This window comes from Helobdella robusta (assembly GCF_000326865.2).
Source record: "Helobdella robusta unplaced genomic scaffold HELROscaffold_58, whole genome shotgun sequence".
Taxonomy (NCBI): domain Eukaryota; kingdom Metazoa; phylum Annelida; class Clitellata; order Rhynchobdellida; family Glossiphoniidae; genus Helobdella; species Helobdella robusta.
The window spans coordinates 18,150-41,471 of NW_008705317.1; the positions used below are offsets into that span (position 1 = coordinate 18,150).

A 23,322-nucleotide genomic window follows, 5' to 3' on the forward strand; every position below is an offset into this window, starting at 1 on the left:
AGCAATTGAAATCACGTGTTCGATCACATGATGACAATATTCGCCATCACGTGATAACAACAAAAACCTGCTCGTTGTTATATATATAGCACATTGGTTTCATTACGCAGGCAACAAAACCTCGTCACTAACTAAACTCCACCGCCATCAGTAAAACCACCATCATCTCTGGCATCACAATCATCATCATCGTCATCATCATCATCTTCATCATAACCACAAGGTTGAGTCTAAATTTGAGAAGATTCAGTTGTACAGCAGCTCGTGAATCCCTGCTTGCATCTCATTTCCATTCGAAAACTACCTTCGATATTAAAAACACGTTTGCCTGCGTGTGTGTGTGCGTGCGTGCGTGCGTGTGTGTGTGCATGATGTACGTGAATATGAATATATTAGTACGTGTATATGAATATATTAGTACGTGTATATGAATATAGAAGTACATATATATATATATATATATATATATATATATATATATATATATTTATATATGTATGACGTCAGTGTGACGTAGGTATGCGTTTGCGCACCAGCGTGAAAAAAAGAGGTCCTCCTTGCAAGTTCGATGAACCAGAGTTAAAAATAACGCCAGAGAGAAGAGGCTGGAAGTGAGAGGGAGAAAGAGGAGAGATAGTGAGAGGAAAGGTGAGGAAATGAGTGGATTAGAGATAGTGAGAAAAAGGAGAGAGGAAGTAAGAGAAGAGTGAACTACACGATCTTGAAAAGCATGTTTTTATTATGCTACAAAAAACTGCGAATAAGTAAGATATATACAATAGAATTAATTAAGCTACAAGTTAATAAAATAAATAATTAATTAATTAATTAATTGATTAATTAACTAAACGCAAAAAAAACATGAACAATAAAAATAAATATATATATATAAAGAAGCTTAACATTTGTTGGAACGAGACATTGGATGAGGAAAAACTGCACACAGGCAAAAAATTAATTCAATCAACCACTGAAACAAAAGTATGCCAGGCTGCTTGCTTGCTATAAAATAACAGGCAAGGTTATATCTGTTTATATAGTAAACAAAACCACATTCTTTACTACAACAACTACTGCTGCTGCAACTACTATTACTGCAACTGCTGCAACTCCTACTACTACTACTGCTGCTGCTACTACAATAAAACAATTACAACTAATATAACTGTAGTCTTACCAAAAGCTATTTTTGTTGAAAAAAGTATTTTTTACATGATCAAAATTAGGCAGAGCCTGTGCGTTCCGATTTTAAGAAACCAAAAATTGATATGATCCGACCGTTCCGACATACAATTTTTTTTAAATCTATATGATCGACTTTCGCGCTCTATGTGAGTCAGTTTTTAAATGTGTGTGTGTATGTGTGGTGTATGAGGTGTCTGTGTGTGCGTGCGTGTGTGTGAGTGAGTGAATGAGTAAATACCACAGCTTTCTCCGTCATAAATCTATTCCGCCGAATGTTGTCTGGTTTTATATTCTACGCCGCACGCAGCTGTGGGTGTTTCTTAAGAAGAACTAACTTAATTACACCAACTAAGCCAATTGTATTGTTTTGAAATTGAAATGAATTAAATAAAAAAATATAAATTCGTATTTTTATCATAACTTTTTCATCACAGTTCTCATTATTAGCCTTTTACTTCTTTTATAACTTTTGTTCTATCTCTCTCTCTCTCTCTCTCTCTCTCTCTCTCTCTCTCTCTCTCTCTCTTCTCTCTCTCTCTCTCTCTCTCATCCTCATTTCTGACCTAATTTTTAAAAACCACGTTTTTACGGGCTAGTTTATTCGCACTGTGATATGGAAGGTACAAATATGACGAGCTATCATATAATTCTACGTAACTAACACTCAATAGCTGTTATAATGATGATTGTGTGTGTGTGCGTGTGTGTGTGTGTGTGTGTGTGTGCGTGTCTGTGTGTGTAAGTGTGTATGTTTGTGGGTGTTTTTAGACTACGATAATGTCAGAGTGTGGTGATGCAGTGTTTTTGATTGAGTTGTTTACGCGAAAGCGTTCTATGGATTTTATTTCAAAACGCAATGTTTATGGTTCAGTTAAATTTAATATTGATTGTTGAGGAGAAAAAAACAAAGATTTTATAGTATTGTATTTTATTGTATTGTGTTGTATTGTATTGCATTGTGTTGTATTGTATTGTGTTGTGTTATGTTGCGTTGCGTTGCATTGCATTGTATTGTATTGTATTGTATTGTATATTGTATTGTGTTGTATTGTATTGTGTTAGTTGTCTTGTTAGAATTGGAAAGATGAAAAAATTGCATTGCAATGTGTTTAATTACATTTGCATGATTCAAATTATTCAGACGTTATTCTATAAACCTCACTACAAATGGCAAACAAATTTTTTAACAAGCCCAGTAATTTATTTATACAGCAGATCTATGAAACTGAAAATGATTCACTGACAAACGATTGTACAAAGTACCGAAAAAAATTTTTTTTAATTCAGTAAGCAAACATTCATCATAAGCTGCGTATAGTGAGTGTGCTGCATGTTTTTCTGGTCTAAATTCATACCCACTTTGATTTTAAAAGTAGCAACTGAGATGGTTGCTGGATGATCTGATGCATGTGTTAATTAAATGATAACACGAGTGAATAATGATTAGATAAATAGGTTGAGAGATTATGTGACTAGATGGCTGGATGTTGAGAGGGTAGCTGGCAGCTACAGGCGCCTTCTGGTGCGGTTATGCCTGATTGGCGGTAAACAAATAAGCAGGCTGTTTCGAGCGTTCATTTGAAGTTTCATTTGAAACATATTTTCCTTGTTTTAAAGGGGAACATAATACCCACGCCTCTATTTCTATACTGATTTTACGAACATGTGGTGTTTTTTCACACGAGATTAAAATTTGTAGCGAGCCTCATTTTGAAACTTGAAGAAGCCAATTAGAGAGTAGGGTTGAGTTATTTGGCACGGGAATCCTAATAAATTAATTAAAATTAATTAATTAAAACTAATTAATTAAAATTAATTAATTAATAGTTTGCGATAGGACGGTTATATTATCTATGAATATTTAGAAATTTAAACAACGCTATAGAAACATTCATCACGCAACTTACATTATTTAACGCTCTACAATTTTTTCGAAAATGTGACTCAACGCTAAATAAACTTTGATCCTAAATCTCAACTTACAAATGTCTAATTCCAAATTTTCATTTCCAAATCTCTAATTCCAAATTGTCAATCCCAAATGTAAAAAAAGGATAAAGACAAGGATGACATTAAGAAAACTAAATGATCCAAAATAAGAAGAAGTGAAAGTTGTACCGTACAAAAATAGATATGAGTGTATTGCCTTTAAACATACATGTTATTCTAAACGTGTGTGTGTTTGTGTGTGTGTGTGTGTGCGTGTGTGTGCGTGCGTGTGTGTATGCGTGAGTGTGTGTGTTGCTAGTACGTGTGCAACGACGTCATACGGTAGGCAATGAAGAACAACAAAAATTGAAAAACACAGGTAGAACCGGCGCGTCCATAAACAAAATATGGCGCGCTGTTTATGATGGAGTCTCGAAAAGAGAAGCAGTGGCGTGATGAAGACGACGACAATGATAGGATTAAAAAAAGTGGGATGAAAAATTGCTCGTCCAAAAATAAGAAAGATTGAGATAGTTGGACTAGAAATAATATGCAGTGTATGTATGTAAACGTATTGTGCACACTACATTACATATGTATATATTTATTTAAATGAAAAAAATGCATATACTAAACATGCATAACCCTCTATATGTGCTAGGCAAACATGCGTTCTTCAGTGCAAGCAAACAAAAACACTTTTGTTTTTCAAGACCATTACACGTTTAGCTGAAACTTCGCAATGCAAAAATAATCCAACAAAAAAATCTTAAAATGGGCTGAATGATGATGGCGATGATCATTTTTTTACCCATGATAGTAAAATATTGAACAAGTGAGTGAATAAGTGAATGAATGAGTGAGTGAGTGAGTGAGTGAGTGAGTGAGTGAGTGAGTGAGTGATTGAGTGAGTGAGTGAGTGAGTGATTGAGTGAGTGAGTGATCGAGTGAGTGAGCGAGTGATTGTTGAGTGAGCGAGTGATTGGGTAAGTGAGTAAACTGGTAAAATCGAATCGAAATATTTCGATATGTTTCTTTAAAATGTCTAATTGGTTTTACAATTTTGATCAAACCAGTAAATTTTAACGATCAATCAATTAATTAATTACTAATATTTAATCAATTTTCTCTCTGAAAAGCAAAATCCAAAATAGGAATCGATAGTCGAAGTGGTGTAAATATAGAATTTTGCCATTCAGTTAAAATCATTTTCACAAACATGTGATGATCAAAAACACTTTTTCACTATAAAAAAAAATTGGAGCAGAAAAACAGGCTGTCAAAACATATTTTATGATACAAATAAAGAATAAGTTACGATGGACAGAGACATGCACAGATAGGCAGGTAGATAGACAAAGAAAGATGGAGATAGATAGATAGATAGATAGATAGATAGATAGATAGATAGATAGATAGATAGATAGATATACAGAGATAGATAGTTAGAGGTAGATAGACAAAGTTAGATAGACAGATTAACGAACTGATATAAGCATAGTTTAGATTAATGGATGGATAAATGAATCGATTGATGGATGGATGAATGAACGGAATGACAGATGAATCGGTAGATAAATGGAATGATAGATAATAGGTAAGTTGGTAGATATATAGTTAGGCAAAGTGACAGCTGTTACGTCTTTCAATTCAACATGAAAACTTTAGCGTCTGTAGAAAATTCGCTATCGTTATTATTATTTTTCCTATTCTTCTTTTCCCTCTTATAAATATTGTTATTAACATTTATTTATTTCTATTATTTATTACTACTGATGTTTCTATTTGAAGTTTGAATTATTTATTTATTTGTTCAATGTGTCGAAATTTGAATTGTTAGCGCATAAAAATTGATCAATGAACTTTTTCAAAGAGCATAATGAATGGATGACCATAGCCACATGTGTAAAAGTGTGTGTGTGTGTGTTTGTATGTGTGTGTGTGTGTGTGCGATTAGATTTTGTATGTGTACGTGTGTTAGTTTGTGTGTGTGTGTTTGCACGTGCGTGTGTGCATGTGTATGTATATATATATATATATATATGTGTGTGTGTGTGTGTGTGTGTGTGTTCGTGTGTGTGTGTGAGTGAGTGGTGTGCATGTGTTTTTGTCATCAACTCATTTCTAGGTCGCTAGCATGTTGGCACGAATGAATTTTGTTTATTATTCATAAAATATGATAAATTGATAGATAAGAACATTAACCTCGTTATCGACAAATAAGTTGATAAATAACAACGACAAATATCGACCAACGAAACGAAACGAAAGACACTAATGGCGATGATGATGACGTATCATCATGGGAAGACCAAGAGTAAGGGCTTTTAAAACTTCAAGTTAACTATTTGTTCATTGTAAAATTTTGAAAAATGGTTGCAAACGTGGGCCAGTTCATGTCATCATTCATTAAATTAATTAACTAGATAGATTATATAAACTCATTAAAAGACTAAATTAATTGAATTAATTAAAGAACTAGATTAATTAAATCAATAATAGCCCAATGGGGTTAAAGAGAAGAGACATAAACCAGATCAGCCGATAATAAAAGTAGTTATTCTGAGAATTTATCAACCATTCAACAGCTTCGTTAAACAACACAGCACTGGTCTTCAAAACAGAAGTAACATTGTAGAATTAAAAAGAAATGAAAAAAAAACAGAGTCGGAATCTAAAAAGAATAACAGCTGTATAAGCAATGGCTTTTTTTACCAACCATTCATCATCATCATTCAGACAAGAGATCATTCCAGAAAGCAATCAACCAACACACACGTTTTTCATGTGAGGAAAATAAATGGAGAGGTTTTATCTGTGGAAAGAAGAATGCGCATGTGGTGTGGGGGCGTGTAAAAAAAAGAGAAGAAACAAAAAACCAAAAATATAAATGTCTTATTTAGTTTTTCTTTTTATTTACTAATAAAGATGTATTTTACATTTTTCCATAGATACTCAACATTCTAAGCAATTAGCATGATATAGACATTTCAAAGTGCAGACATTTCTCTCCACCTAACTTATTACTGCTTTACTTACTAGCACTTAAAATATTTAGCCAAAATTTCAAAAAACCCTTGACACAGATCCTTCAAAAAAGAAAGAGAACATAAATTTATACAGCCGTTGCCATCAGTTTCAAACAATTCCAAACATTCATCCTTGCTAATCTGGTTATTCTGTACATGCTGGCTTGGTTTATTTCATTTTTTGCTGTTATTATTATTGGTTCATTTATTTATTTCAGCTCGTATTTTTTACCGTTATTTTAATTTTTATTATTTTTTTTTACTCTGTCTTTATTGATCAAACATCAACCGGATGTCAACTGGTTTACTGTAATTTTTTGTGTTAGAATGTTTAATAAAACAATTTCTTAAATTCAAAACTAAATAATGTAACCAAATTCTGAATATGTTAAAGCATTGAGGTTAGAACATGAATATAAATAACATCAAAACAATAAACAAACTACAAATTTCATGCAGGAATACAATACAAAGAGAGAAAATAACGAAAAAAAGAAAACCAAAAGAACAAGAAAACACCAAAGCAGACGACAAACAAACAGAAAGACAGACAGACCGACAGAAATAAGATAACTGGATCAAATAAACCTGGACAGACTCTCATTATGACTTTGTGCTTATTCTGACAAAGTAACCTTAAATGTTACCGGCGGTGATGATGATGACGACAACAACGATGACGATGATAAGTTCATGGATAAGATGATGATGATGAAGATGTTGTTGTTGATGATGATGATGAAGATATTGTTGATGATGATGATGTTGTTGATGATGATGATGATATTGTTAATGATGATGATGATGATGATGATGTTGTTGATGATGATGATGTCGTTGATGATGATGATGATGATGATGATGATGATGATGATGACGATGGTCATGTGATCACAAATAGAAAATAAAATGAAATGTTGACGATAATGAAGGTTGTGGTTAGAACGATCATGATAACGCTGAAGATAACGACAGTTTCATAATTACCATAATCATTGTAATTTCAACTGAAAATAATAAAAATATTTAATTCATTCTATAATAATTAGTCATAATTTATTGCGATGTTGATATTGTTCTTTTAAAAATGTATCGTAAAAGTACAGGAACAAGAACATTTTGGCTGTAAGCCTTTTAGCGAATGGACAGACAGATGAACGAATAAACCATTTTACTGAGTAGAAACGAATGAATGAATGAATGAATGAATGAACAAACGAACGAACGAATGAATGAATGAGTAAATGTATAAATGAATGAACAGGTGAATGTATAAACGATTAAAACGAATGTAGGAACGAACGAATGAATCAATGATCGAACGGTGAATGAATGAATGAATGAATGAATGAATGAATGAATGAATGAATGAATGAATGAATGAATGAATGAATGAATGAATGAATGAATGAATGAATGAATGAATGAATGAATGAATGAATGAATGAATGAATGAATGAATGAATGAATGAATGAATGAATGAATGAATGAATGAATGAATGAATGAATGGAATGAATGATTGAAAGAATGAACGAACGATAAGAAGAACAAACGAATGAGTAGGCTAATAACCACGCAAAAAATTGATTGAACAGTTGAGACAGCCAAAATAGAAATGGATAAGTAAGTATTACAAACGGTCTGAAACGTATAGAATCGTCAAAAATAAAGTAATTGAATGCAAGCGGAAATGAAAAGTTCATCTATGAATTTTTTTTTATCTGTATAGAATAAAATAACAGTCGAAATGCAGTTGGGTGAAATGGATTTCTGAATTTTAAAAAATTTGACAAATCGCCTGTATATAATCAAATATATGTATCTAGTCAGACGTTCTAGCTCACATGAGTGACCTCAAAACCTTATTTCATCGTTGTTTATTTAAACTCGTATTTACACAAAGATTATCTCTTTAATCATTAATTTGTTCAATCATTCTTAATCATTCCTAATCACTGCTATATCCGAAGACTCACCTATTTATCTAACCCTATGTTAGTATTTATAAAGACTTTCGTTTTGATAAAGTATTCTACTTAATGTTTGCAGGATATTTTTATCTTTGTGTGCGTGTGTGTGTGTGTGTGTGTGTGTGTGTGAATATTTTTATACTATTTTTGTCTACTGATGTATATATATATATATATATATATATATATATATATATATATATATATATTGTAAATTTCATACATCAGCATAAATTACATAAAGTACAATGGCCTACATGGGCTCAACAAAAACCAACAACACAGCGACTCTCAGGGACCTAGTTTTCGATGGATGGTTATGAGAAATTTTTAAGTAATGAGAAAAAAGTTCACCGACCTTTTTTAAAATCGGCATTGTTGTTGTTGCTGTTTTTGATGTCATTTCCGATGCTGCGGTTGATGTTGTTGTTGGTTGTTCCATTGCGAACAGCGCTGTTGCAGCCAGTCGAATGTAGTAACGGCTTTTCTGTCGTCTGGAGGAGAAAAAAATATAAATTGGAAAAATATTTAAATTTTTTTCAACTGTAAACGTATGTGTGAACGAATGAATGAATGAATGAATGAATGAATGAATGAACGAACGAACGAACGAAAGAACGAACGAATAAGTGAATGTATAAATGAATGAACCCTAACCCTAACCCTAACCCTAACAGGTTCTCTAACATAAGATAAATGTTTGTTGACGAACAAAAATTTAAAAATTGACCAGATGTAATAATAAACGCATTTAAACGTTTATGAAGTTGTTTTTTATGACATAAATAAAACTTCAACGCTATTTCAAGTGTTATTCGCAGCAAAAATAAAATTTTAAAACCGGAGATCGAGCAGCACAAATGCAATAAAATATTATTTTAGGAATTTTTTTTAATTTAATTCTCCTTAGCTGTGTAGTTTAAAGAGATGGTGATGATGGTGGTTATTCAAGCTAAAAATGAATCAACAAACAACAATTAACTAGATAATTCGCATATGTTCACAAAAAATGGGCCACATTATCATATTGGAGAATTTTTTGCTTTATTTCAAACGTATTCATAGTTTTAAAAAATATTCACAGCGAATTTGTTTATACGAACCTCGTTTATTTCTCATTTGAATAATTTCAAATAAGATGTGTCAGAATAAAAAGTTTAGATAATATTGGAAAAATAGCCATTAACGCCACTAAATAATCGTTTAAAATGGTTTATAACTGAAACTAACTTCGACATGTAGCCATTTCCTCTTTTTGGCGGGAAGCGATGCATTCGTCATTTCAAAGGTTTTGTTTTTGGGACTGCCGTCTTCAACGACAGCTGCACTGCCAGCATTGAAGAACTGAGGTATCACATTCGGTTTAGGCTCGATCACTTGGCTCTGTTCTGATTTCTTTGAGCTATTTGTGTCGTCATGAGAGTTCATGGTGCCCGATTTGTTGGTGTGAGCCGAAGTTTTTGGAATGTTTACATCTCGCGTCTGGACGTCGCAATTTAACTTTTTATTGTTAGTAACAAACTTTTGATATTTTGCATCGTTCGTGTTGAAATAATCAGCGTTGTTTGAATAGCCAGGACTGATCATCTTAAATGGATACATTTTTTTCTGTAGTGATGTTTGAGACGAAATATGTTTTCCCGATTTGGATGTTTTTGTGGGGTCAAAGTTCACCAATGTTTTGTAGACTCTGTTGAAATTTTTCTGATAAACCGGGATTTGGTTGTTCGCATTCGTCGCAGGCATGGAAGGTGCTGATGAATTTGTTTGAAAGAATTTCTTCAATTTCAAATCTTTTTTACACTTTCTGTACAGTTTTAGACAATTTAAAACGCCAAATTTTCCGCTTACGATTCTCTTTTTTGCAATTGACAGCAATTTGTTTCTGCTAGACATTTTTTCATACTTTTTTGGAGTTTTGTATTTTTCTTGTTGATTCTGAATTAAGTAATCTCGAGGTTGATTATGTAATAATTGTTTACCGGGAACATCTACAAGCATTTTTGATGAACACGTTGAAAGGTTTTGTGGGGAGTAAGGTTTCAGTTGATGTCTCATTTTTATTTCTTGTTTCTTCAGTTTCAGTTTATTATTTTTGTTTCTTAACTTCATTTCCTCGGACAACCTAGGCCTGCCAACTTTTTTTCGGAATGTTTCGATCTGCTGAGGTTGGTTATTGTAAAATTTTGTTTCTTCCCTGTAAATCGTCTGTTGATTAGCAGAGTATAAGGTCTGAGGTTGTTGGAGATGTTGTCGAATGGAACTGTTCAACATTTTAAAATTATTGCTGTGAGCTTGCAGCTGGTTTTGTTTGAACTGCAGCTGTTGTCGTTGTAGCAGCTGTTGTGGATGATGTCGCTGCTGCAGCTGCTGTTGTAGGAATTGATGCGGCATGAGATTTTGTAGGGCTTGGCGGTAGTCAAAAGATTTTTTGAAGCTGCTGTTTAAACTGTGTTCAATGTTGCCGGTGCGGTTTGAAAATGAGGTTGGAGGTAAGGAGAACATGTTGTTATGCTGCATTGGGATTGAGGACAGCAACGATGACGACGACGTTAACACTGGCTGTTTCGCCATTCCAACATTTGTAGATTTATCTGAATATTTCAAATCTTTGTGATTCTGCTTGTGAAGCTGTTGAGAAGTTTGTGCGGCGTGAGGCTGGTGAGGTTGGTGAGACTCGTACGGGCGCTCCTGACCATATTGTTTGTTTTGTGAGTTCATTGGAAGGCAGAAAGGAGAGCTATCCTTTGGGGCTGCTCTGAGAGATGAAGCGCGCAAGAGAGAAGGCATCAAGCAAGTTGGATCCATGGCCTGCTGCTGCATTTGAAGTGCCAGGTGGCCGTTCATTAGATGCTTTCCCACGTACTGCAGTGAAGGTGGAGTCGAATTTCTGGAATATCTGTCCATGCGACTAGTCATTGTTCATGAAATCTGAAATGGTTAGGATGTTCGCAAATGTTAGACCATCGAAAATAATGGAAACCATTTAATGTGATTAAATAAAATTGTTAAAGTTATATGATGGGTTAGTTGGGGAAGTATAAACACGCGAAACAAAAAAAACATTTAAAAATTTTTAATCATTTCCTTCTAAACCTTCTTAAAAATTAGCACAAGAATTAACAGCAACGAAATTAAAAAACATCAATAACCACTCCACAGCCAAAAAACTCAAACACTCAACAACAGAAACCACAAGAACAAAACAAAATATTAACGAAAATAAAGCATAAAAATCGACAAAAAGCAGCAGCAGTAGAATAACAAAAATCTAGCACACAAGGGCACTTGCTAAAAAACGAAGTGGCCAAAAACTGGAAGCTTTTTTACTATTTATGCTAATACGTGCTTACAAAATTTCTACAAAACCTTTGAATACACGCAATTTGTTTTGTTAACAATGTTTACAAAATAAACTGCCTATGGAAAAATGATATTAATGCGTTAATATGTTTTAAATATTTACAATTTATGAAAAACGCCATAAACATATATTATAATTATCGCCATGTAATGTAAATGCATGTATCAAACAATATACGAATAATGTACAATGTATAATATACAATGTACGGTTTATCATTTGACCTAGAAGACTTAACATATTATTAAATCGTGTTTATATTATCAAAGCTGTGAAAAATAAATAAAAATTATTTATAAATGTGTAAAAGCAATCTAAAAAAATCATTGTCCAATAAAGTTAAACGAAAACCAGATCACATTAAATTAAATATAACTTATATGAAATTAATAATAATTGCAAACAAAATCAGAAATATGAATATGAATGAAAAAAATTAAAATATAATATACAAATATTATTATTATAACATCAGAAAAATTTCTAACCTTTTTTTTCAAATTTCAAACAAATTATTTTAAAATTTATAACAAAAATCTCATAAGTATATTAATTATACATCTATATAAATATATTAATATCTGAATAAAATGAGCGTCTGTTTGTTTATAAGATGAACAATTAACATTTGAAACAATTCAATCGAATAATAACGATAGAGTATATTCGGATAATTTTTATTAATCGAATCGAACCGATACGAATAACCGACTTGAACCGAAATCAAAAAAACGTTTGTCTCAAAATAGTCCTCGGATCAAGTTTAAATACCAATCCATAATTATAATGCCAAACAGACAATGACAATAGATCATGTAAATACATATATATAGATATAGATATCATATGAAACATAAGTATAAATTATCTATATGTATATAACCAACAACCATATTATACATGTATATATACTATATGTATGAATGTTTGCATATATATATATATATATATATATACATTTATTTATATTACAGATGAATTATATACAATATATACTTATATGTTTGGCGAAATAAAAATATGAAATATCTTATAGGATAAGTGTTGTATTTTGAAGATTGAAAGTTTCACACCAAATAAAATTAAATTAAAAAATTGTTGTTGTTGTGGTTTTTTCATAATTCTACATGGTTTCATATTTGATCATTTTAAAATTATGATTATATCTTTATATATAGGGTTATAGCTATATATGTTAGCGTATGTAAAGACAAATCCAAATAAAATAAATATAAAATTATTATTTATTTATTTCATTTTATTTATTTATTTATTAATTTATTCATATCAATATTTTTAACTTAAAAAATACAAATAGATATTTCTCATTCCTTTGCCAAACCTTGTTTATGAGTTTTATTGAGAAAAACAACAACGTTATAACACGAATAACATACCGATCATAAATTTAGATGATAAACACACTGATATAATATCATTGTATAAAACATACGTCACTATCTATAAATTCATATCTCTACATATACTTAAAGTTGAAATATAGATACGCATATGTGATATATATTTAGATGTGTGTGTGTGTGTGTGTGTGTGTGTGCGTGAGTGTACGTGCGTTGTAAGTAGCGTAGCATTGTTTTTAATAGATCTGTTGTGAATATAGCAGCCACTATTTTCTCTCTCTCTCTCTCTTTCTCTCTCTCTCTCTTTTTCTCTCTCTCTCTTTCTCTCTTTATCTATCTAGCCTCTCTCTCAAGTAGCACACATGTAGCATGTGTAGTGTATAGATGAAATAGACAATGTATAGCAGTGAGTAGACGACTTAGGTTGATGAACTCGGTTTCTAACCAGACCAAACGATAAATAAGGATCGGTTGTGTGGTTATTCCACATTGGCGGCTATTTCACCCTCGTTTTTTTTAGCGTTCACCAAGTTGGCGTTTCTATGTTGCTCAGTGTTGCTGCTTCGTTTGGATGCTACTTTCGGCGTTTTTTGGTCCAAATTTTGTTGTTGGGGTACATTTTGTTATTTGTTATTGGGGCATATACGTCAAATCATTTCCCCCATCTGTACGGTGGACGTTGTCTCTGAGATGAGGCGCAGTTAAATAGAAAAAAAAATCACTCGAAAGTAAGATGTTAACCGCGTTGAAAAGCTGCAAAAAAAACATATAGGTCTTAAAAAGTTTAAAACAACAAGGAGACCGTGATGGGAAAGTGAGAGTCATGATATTGGCGAGAGAGTGAGTTGAAAATAGTGAGAATGTGCATAGTAGCAGTACAAGAAACATAACACACGTCGCTGGCCTTCGTGTCGTTTTTCGATCACAACTCTGTCTAATTCTAATATAATGATAAACGCGGCGCGTATGCACGTGCGAGTTTAGCAAGTGAAATGTGAATCTTCATTTTCGTTCCTTTCGAAGTTGCTCTGACACGAAAAATCAATCCGATATAATTAATTAATTATTTAATTAATTAATTAATTAACTGAGGATTCATTATAAATTATGGGGTGTATTGAAGCTTAGAAGACATCAATATTTAATTTTATATGGTTCGCTTGATTTTGTTCTTGCATGATTCATCGTCAGTCGTGTCGGTCGGTGGTACATGCTTTCATTCACTTTCACATCACACAGCCTTACACACACACACACAACACACACACACACACACACAATGAAAAACAAACACACATACATACCTATAATGAGTGCAAGTAAAAATACTTATACAAATCTAATTAATCATGTTTGTGTTGCAGAAATAATGTTGTAATGTAACGCAGTGCTGTTTTTTTTCTACTTTTTTGTAACTCGTTGTAAATTAATCATATCCTATTTATTTTTTATGGCTTACTTTCACAGTAGCCAACTAAACAAGAACGACGACGAAAATAAGAAACAACAACAGCAACAACAACAGCAGCAACAGCCCTATTTTAAGATGAACTACTGATGATCATGGTTGTACGTAGCCTATGGATGCAATTAAAAATGTTGATATATTGCCATGTTTGTGATCGAAAAGCTACTCTTTTTTTGTTATTCTATCCTATCAAAGTCTGACATGTTCAAGTCAAACGTTTTATTGCTATGATTATATTTTTATACTATATTTAGATAGATGGCTTTTTCGGCGAAAATGTTTGCGTATGTAACTCAGCTAAAATTCAACTCTGGAAAACGTTCATTTATTATTAATTATTATTTTCTAAAAAAAAGAGGCCATAAATATAGGAGCAAGGGCCTCGCGAAATGTTTTTGAAACTTTTTTTTCTTTTGTTGTTTACCATGTCGTCAACTTCTGCTTGCGTACGTTCAATAACGCCTACCTACCTGCCTGCCTCCACCTACGTATGGAGTAATCGCCTCTCATCGCACGTGTGGCTACCACCTCTATTATGCATTACACGTGTGGTTGCCACTATCGCTTCACATCTCATGTGCGTCTGGTTATCAGTTTCATTTTGAAATGTCGAAGAGTTTGTTTGTAAAAAAAATCAATCCAATTTTGTAAGATGAACTTTATAGGTGTACGAGAATAAATTCCGCTCTTAGTCTTCTATATTGATCGCACGCTCACATCATCTTCACCATCCTCGAAAGATTTCAACTACTTCCGGCCGTGCTTTCAGTACTTTGACATCAAATACAAAATAATAATAGACTCAGGTTGAGACCTGCGGAATATTCTGAACGAATTAGAAGCAGACAACATTCCAACGAAGCTTTACTGCTTTCTCATTTTATTGCGACATACATGACTCCACGAACAAAATCACGTACTTACAATGCACTTATCCAATCAATAACGATGCGAAACTAAAAAACAATTCGCCAACAGGAATTACGATGAAGAAAGGAATAACACATTTTTCTTTCAATTTCTAATTGTCTGTGTTGTTGGTGCTGTTTGTTGTTCAGCAGTTCGCAGCAGCTGAACTCACTTGTCTTCTGAAGTATGCCGAGATCAATGTCCACCCCACAAGCAGGTAACACTCACCTCATCACTAGCATCACCTCATCATCGTGATCATCGTGGCTCATCGGAATTAGCAACTGACTCAGGGAGTATTGACACTAAGCTAGCCTAAGTGTATAGAAATATATAGAAATATATTAAAATATATAAAGTGATATTTAGAAATATATAGAAATATATAAAAATATATAAAGAAATATATAGAAATATGTATGCATTGCATACAACATGCACATGCAAGAAATACTTGTACTATATAAACAACAATAGATGTATGATGTTTGTGTATAATGTATTTGTTGTATATATATATATATATATATATATATATATATATATACATACATACATACAATAAGCACCTGAATACCTATGAAACCACATGAATAAAAAAAATAACAAGAATGCACATTAATGCACGCATGTTTTGATATATGTATACATTCATACATCCATTCATCTATACATACATACATACAAACATACATACATACACACATACATACAAACATACAGACACACATACATACATACACACACACATAAATACATACATTTTATATATTCAAACAAACATTAGGACGTCAAGAATGCAACATACATACAACATAAGGTCTATACAACATTAAGTATATTTTTACATTCACACAGGCGTTCACTGCATATAGACAGTGCATATAGTTTCTAATTTTATAATGGCACCCAACGCACATGCAAATCCAGCTCCTACCGTTTGTGTTTAATTAGCGCGTTAAATAATTAATTTCAACAACATTTTCATAAATTTTTAGAAGCCTGGGAGCATTAACTGATCATTACCCAAAAAAAAAAATAATTATTTTTCCATGCATTTTATCCACCGTGGTTTTTAAAATGAATTCCTTTGCATTTGGTTTAGTTCCCGCTTATGTAGTCCACACGACAAACTGGACCGCTGGCTGGTAATCAATGTAATGTAATCCGGTTGAATAGCAATTAGCAAACTGTTGTCAAGCAAGAAGGTAACACACATACACACACACATACACTCATACAAACAAATAAAAAATGTCAAATGTCAAAACTAACAAACATACACACACAGAGGTGTGTATAGACATATATTCTGTCCGTTTTTGTTACATGTGTTTTTTGTATGTTCAAATTAATGTTTTTTTTTCTAATTTTATTAGCACGTTATTGCATTTATGGAGACAGCCTGGTAATGAAAAAATTTTATTATGAAGAAGTCAGTCTTAAATGTAACCTGAAAATTTATTTCTAACTCTATGAGGTAACGTAAAATATAATAATAATATTCTATGTTGGGTGAAGGAAAGAAGGTGACTTCAGTGGTTTCCACTGAATTTTAAACAAACATCATAAAAAAACTATCAATTATTTTCATTTTTCGATCCAATATTTAATGTTAATTTTATTGTATTTTATTAAAACTTTTCTTATACCTTATTTTATTGTATTTTCGTTAAAAGCAAATAAACACATAGCCCCCATCACACGCATTGTATGTGACAGAGGTGGTGGGATCTCTTTGCAATCGATCTCAGTCATGCAACAGTAGCGTCAAACGCCTCAACCATTACACCGTCTAGTAAGTTTAAGATTGAAGATGTAACTCAATGGATTGATAGAGTCATCTCATTTTATTTCATTCTCGTTCTTGATGACCACAGTTTAACAAGCGCTCATATACCTAACGAATCTCTCATCACTTCCATAAAACCATTCCCTACAACTCACTGCTTTACAACCATCTCCAGAAATCCAGCATCTACTTCGGGTTTTTAAATCAGTTTGGGCCTCATTTTCAGCTGTCTTTCGGTTTTTTAAAAAAAGTCATCTACGTTGACAATTTTGGAAGGTTTTTGAATTAAAAATTTTGCAGCCCAAACCTGCAGCTCATTAATTTAATTTAATGTTTAAGATGTTTTTTAGAATTTTTAACCTAAACGGCAGACATAACATGATACCTTATTATGGATGAAAAGGAGTTTTATGAAGATGAATTTACACATAAGTCCTATTTTCAAGTGCGTGTGCGCGTGTGTGCGTGTGTGCTCGATGTGCGTGTGTGTAAGATTTATCCAACCTAATAATTAGTTAGTTTCAATCATTTTATAATTATAATTATTTTATCACATCTATCATCATCATTATTCCCACATTGTCATCATCTACTTATCATACATCATCTACTTATCATACATCAACTTGTCGAGGAATGTTCCATTTATTATTGTTCCACCTTTGATGCCGAGTTATAAATTGATAAATTGGACAATTTAAGACGAGTAGAAATAATTTTATTTCATTAACCAAATAAACTGGGGAAAAAGAGAAGAAAAGCAAAGAAGTAGTAGTAATAATAAATTAAATTAAAACCTAGATATTAAAATGATTAATAAAACTAATTAAAAGTGATAAATGTTTATAATGACTAGATACATTTAAACCCCTACTAACTCATTCATTTGGCATTCGGATTCGGAAATTTTAAGGCCAAATAGCCAAATTGCAAAGTTTGAGCTATCATCTTATTTTGGACTGCTGAACACGAGTTGGTAAATATTATTCACGGGAAGTTAATTTTTGCCATCCTACCTGTTTAAACTTTTGAATTCGAAAAAGAGGCTGAATGTTAGTTCGATAATGAATTGTTAGGTAATGAACTTCAGTTTTTTTAATAGCTGGTTTTCATTCTCAAAAATTTAATTAACAAAAATGTGGTTGATTTTTTTAATATAAATTTTAAATCTCTATAAATTAAAAACTTTTATAAAAGACATGTTAAACGATTAATATTAATAAGGTAAATCTTCCAAGTTTCAAATTGTCTGTTTGCTGAAGACATTTTTAATAACCATCACAAAGAAACTAAACATCTGATCTGTCTAATGTGTGTGTGTGTGTGTGTGTGTGTGTGTGTGAGAGAGAGAGAGAGAGAGAGAGATAGAGAGAGAAAGGGAAAGAAAGTTCAGTTTGGATTGTCAATATAAAATTTAGAATTAATGCTAGAACCGAATGAATTAAAAAAAATTGAAATTTATATTAGATTGATTGCTTGTTTGTTCTTTTGTTTGTTCGTTTGTGTCTGTTACACACATACACACACACCACACACACACACACGCGCGCGCGCGCGCGTACATACATACAACATGTTTGAATATGTAACAACGTTTTGAAGTCAGATAAACAAAGTAAAATTATGATTTTTGGACACCAAAACAATGCCTCGCTCTCCATTGATTTATTAATATTGTACATGTTTTGAAATCTGCAGTTTTGTTTTATTATATAACTAGACAAAATTCAATAAACAAATGAATGTTTTAAATTGTAAAGAGTTAAATTTAAAAAGAAATCCTCTCAAAATTGAATAGGCACCTAGAAATATTTGCCGTCCAGGTGATATGAAACCATAGTGAAATTGCTAACTTTTTAGGAAAATTTTTATAGCTTTCCATTACTCTATCTCCATATCATGACAAAATGACTCGTAAATTTAAAAAATAAAATTTCTAGGACCAAATTTTGGTCATTAATAAAAATTGACAAAATCGATTAAAAACATGATTATAGATTATATAAAAGATAAATTAAAATATTTAAACAGATTCATATATCTCTTCCTTTTTTATCCACTCCCCTCTCTCTCTTTCTCACTCTTTCCCTCTTTTTTCTCTCTCCTCTTTCTTTTTATCTAGCGTTTTATAAAATCTTTCAACTGACTATATTTTTATTGCTCTATAAATAAACCCTTGGATTGAAATGAAACATTTCAACACGTTCTCAACACTTATACCAGTATTAAACACACAGACAAACTCAAACGCGCACCCATAGACGCTCTCTTCTCTCTTTTCTTTCCCTTTCTCTCCCGTTCTCTCTCTCTCTCTCTCTCTCTCACAAAAAACAAAAATACAAACATAACAACATAACCTTGAACAACATTTCACTACAATATTATACATTCTGTTAACGTTATCTTTGTTGTCTTCTTTTTATTCCTTCGCTGACTCTCTCTCACTCTCTCTCTCTCTTTCCTTCTTTTTTTCCTCTCTCTCTCCCTCCCTCTCTCTCTCTCTCTCTCTCTCTCTCTCTCTCTTTCCATCTCTTCTCTTTCTTTACATATATTTATATAAAATATCGAAACATGACTGATATATTAAACTGAAATTATGATTTCGCAGCAAGCTTCAAAGAGTTTTTGTGTTCAAACTGTTTCATCTTTACATACAATTTTTTAATTCGGTCATATAGAGGCTCATATTATCATATTATGTATTGCATTTTACACGTGCGCTCACACACAAACACACACACACACACACAAACACACATACATTCGTGACTAAATAGATTAATGTATGGTTATTTATTTAGCAGAGTTAGTTTGTTTATTTTAGACTAACAATTTTGTAAGATCCTGGTCTACGTGAACTTGACGATAGTGTAGTGGTTTAAGGTGCCTGGCACTGTTGTAGCAGGGGCCGTGTTCAAACGCAGAGACATCCCAGCTCCCTATCACATACAATTATTGTATCATTGTATGTGAGATCACATACAATGATTGTATCATACTTTGTATCATTGTATCTACACAAGTTTACATGCACTAACTACCTCTTGAAGACGTTTTTAAGAAACACCGAATGAAAGTCAAAATGAAATGAGGTGTTTACTAAAATTTCTTTTAACTTCAATGTATATACAATATAATTAATCCAATATACAGGATTTTGAGAACAGCTATGCCATGTGAACAGACACAAAGACTGTAATGCTTAATGGTGGGATTGTATTGGAATGATTTTTTGGACACATTCAGAGCCGACCGCAGATGTAAACCACAGATAACAGCGAACGCTTAAGAATTATTTCATACGTTCATCTATGTTGCGTTTTCAGCTTTTTATTTCAAAGATGCAAAAAAACATTGATAAAATTTTGTGAATTCCTCAAAACAATTCTGAATGCACCGGACTGTTTGTCTTATATTGCTAGATCGCAGCAGCAAAAAATATCAATTGCATGAATTTTTTCATCAATCACACTTTTTCAATCGCTGATGTCAAACTTTGTTTTCAACAAAAGATAACAGTTTCGAAACATGAAGAGCCAAAAAATTGAAAGAATAAACTCCAGACGCAATATGAAAAATGACCAGCTGAGTAGTGCTGAATAAATTATGAATAACCAGCGCGTCGTTTCGATTCATTTTACGTCAGAAAATTTCAGTAAACAGCCTTTGTAGGGCAAACAAAAAATAAACACAGCTAAAAAATCTTTTGCGAGGTGGTGTAATGTTTAAAGTGCCTGGTCTCGATGTTGCTCCGACTGGGTTCAAATGCCAAGAGATCCCCATCAATCACACGCTATGTATCGTGTGTGTGTGTGTGTGTGTGTTTGTGTGTGTGTGTAAGTTCATATTCTCATATGCTTTGTGTGTATGAGTATTTGTGCTGTTGGTAACTCTGAGATTTATTTAACAAAGAATTATTAATAAAAGAAAATAGATGAGGCATAATTAACTCATCAATTAATTAACCAATTAATTAATTAACTAATTAATTAATTGATTAGACTCAAAGTCAAACCGCGTTACATCACATCAACCTGTTGTAATGAATAAGTTTTTTTTTAATTCTGTATAACATTATCGTCACCCGACATACTTACAATTTAAATCAGATTCTCAACCTCCGTATCTTATTTAGGCTCTCTGCTAATAGATTTTTAAAAAAACATTCGACACACACACACAGACAGACACACACACACACACACATACCACACACACACATACCACACACACACACACACACATACCACACACACACATACCACACACACACACACACACACACACACACACACACATACACACAAACAAACAAACACACACTACATTATTACATAACCGTTGTTTTATTTGACTGTGTTGTTTTACAATTGATAAGAATCCAGGCCAACTCAACTTTTAAAACCGTGATCATTCTTTTTAACATAATAACACTTGCCATGTTGTTATCATTTAAATTGTTATTAACTATAATTTATATTGCAATCATTGTTATTATTATAATTATATTATATTATTATATTGTTATATTATAATTATATTATATTATTATTTATGTTATTATTATTGTAATTATTAACAATGTTATTGTTGTTGATGATGTTGCTGTTATTAATGATGTTGTTATTATTGTTGATGTTGTTGTTGAAGTTGTTGTTGAAGTTGTTGTTGATGTTGATGTTGTTGTTGATGTTGATGTTGTTGTTGATGTTGATGTTGTTGTTGATGTTGATGTTGTTGTTGATGTTGATGTTGTTGTTGATGTTGATGTTGTTGTTGATGTTGATGTTGTTGTTGATGTTGATGTTGTTGTTGATGTTGATGTTGTTGTTGATGTTATTATTATTATTATTGCTATTATCTTCATAAATATCGACATTTTGGAGAACATTTATGAGGAGCTTGACTCGAATAATAATTTAAAAAAAAATAATTAAAAAGTTTATGGTAAACGAATAATAACAGCAATAATAACAACAACAATAACAACAATAATAACAACAACAATAACAAAAATATCGTCATCTTGTAAATAAACTACAATTCATTTTCGATTGGCAACATTTTTTTTTAACAATTTAAGCGACATCTGCCGGCCGCAATTGCTACAACGTCTTCTCTAATTATCGTCCGATACAACAAATACATGAATACACGCCACACGACACAATACACGACCCAATACATGGATAATACAACACATGGATACAATACATGGATACAATACATGGATACGATAAGATACGATATTTAATTTACTTAAAAAAACAAATGAAGCCAGGATGACTGTGATAAAGCTCATTCTGAGCTCATCCAGCACAGCCACCTGAAGCTAATGTACACGAATTAACACACATATGCATACCCTAACGTCAAACAGAAAATAAAAAAATATTTGAATGAAATAAAGAGGTTACGTATCAATATTTCGTCCGTCATTAAAATTTAACAAGAACAGTTTCAAATTTTTTTTTTCAAATTAAAAAGACTGGAATAAACTATTACAACCTTACTTCTTAAAATATACTTAAGTCAAAGATTATCATTTATTTTTCTGGATTGATGTCTTGATATATTTTGATCGGATTCTTCCTTTTCGACTGTGATTGATTTTGAAGATGTATTAATAATAACTAAATAATTATGAAAAAAAATAAATAAAATAGAAATTAAGAAAAAAAAAATTAAAATTACTGGCACATTATAACACCACCTTGGGAGCTGCAGTGCCATTAAAATCTTATGAAAAAAAAAAAAAAAATTTTGAACATAGCAAGTGATGTTTCATTGCCAGAAAAATCATTTTTTTAAATGTCATTCCAAATCCTTGGTCCTCTGCAGACAGTTTGAGAATGCAACAAGTTTGTTCTCGAATTGTTGGACATCAGAAAGTTGACACGTCTGGGGGGTGGGGTTGTTGGCCATTTTAAAATATTCGTCACACGTTGGGGGTGGCTTTTTGGAAAGTTGCTTGAAGACAAAAATGGCTGTGAAAGATTAACTAATTTGATCGAGATTTAAATACATACATGCATGCATGTATGCATGCATGCATGCATGCATGCATGTATGTATGTATGTATGTATGTATGTATGTATGTATGTATGTATGTATGTATGTATGTATGTATGTATGTATGTATTTATGTATGTATGTATGTATTTATGTATGTATGTTTGTCGCAAGATGTAACATGATTTAATACGTATCGATCAATTAATATAGCTGTTGGTTTTTTTTTATTAGTCTTTATTATTGCAGCTCTGACATACGCAGAACCACTTACAATGTTACAGATAAATATCATCTATG

At 32.1% G+C, this 23,322-nt stretch overlaps 3 protein-coding genes across 3 annotated transcripts; 1 reads left to right on the plus strand and 2 right to left on the minus strand.

Moving 5' to 3' along the window:
• Window positions 1–6,229: 6,229 nt before the first annotated feature.
• On the minus strand, window positions 6,230–11,034 carry HELRODRAFT_179928 (hypothetical protein; the record flags this gene model as incomplete). Its single annotated transcript, XM_009028727.1, has 3 exons — window positions 6,230–6,327; window positions 8,474–8,609; window positions 9,346–11,034. The coding sequence occupies 3 exons, from the start codon at window positions 11,032–11,034 to the stop codon at window positions 6,230–6,232; spliced, it is 1,923 nt and encodes a 640-aa protein (XP_009026975.1).
• A 4,369-nt stretch (window positions 11,035–15,403) lies between these two features.
• Window positions 15,404–17,212, plus strand: HELRODRAFT_179929 (hypothetical protein; the record flags this gene model as incomplete). Its single annotated transcript, XM_009028728.1, has 3 exons — window positions 15,404–15,434; window positions 16,509–16,510; window positions 16,940–17,212. The coding sequence occupies 3 exons, from the start codon at window positions 15,404–15,406 to the stop codon at window positions 17,210–17,212; spliced, it is 306 nt and encodes a 101-aa protein (XP_009026976.1).
• A 2,646-nt stretch (window positions 17,213–19,858) lies between these two features.
• On the minus strand, window positions 19,859–22,934 carry HELRODRAFT_179930 (hypothetical protein; the record flags this gene model as incomplete). The annotated part of the gene is made up of 3 exons (XM_009028729.1): window positions 19,859–19,948; window positions 21,590–21,915; window positions 22,853–22,934. 3 exons carry the CDS (start codon window positions 22,932–22,934, stop codon window positions 19,859–19,861), a joined length of 498 nt encoding a protein of 165 aa, XP_009026977.1.
• Between the last annotated feature and the right edge of the window lie 388 nt (window positions 22,935–23,322).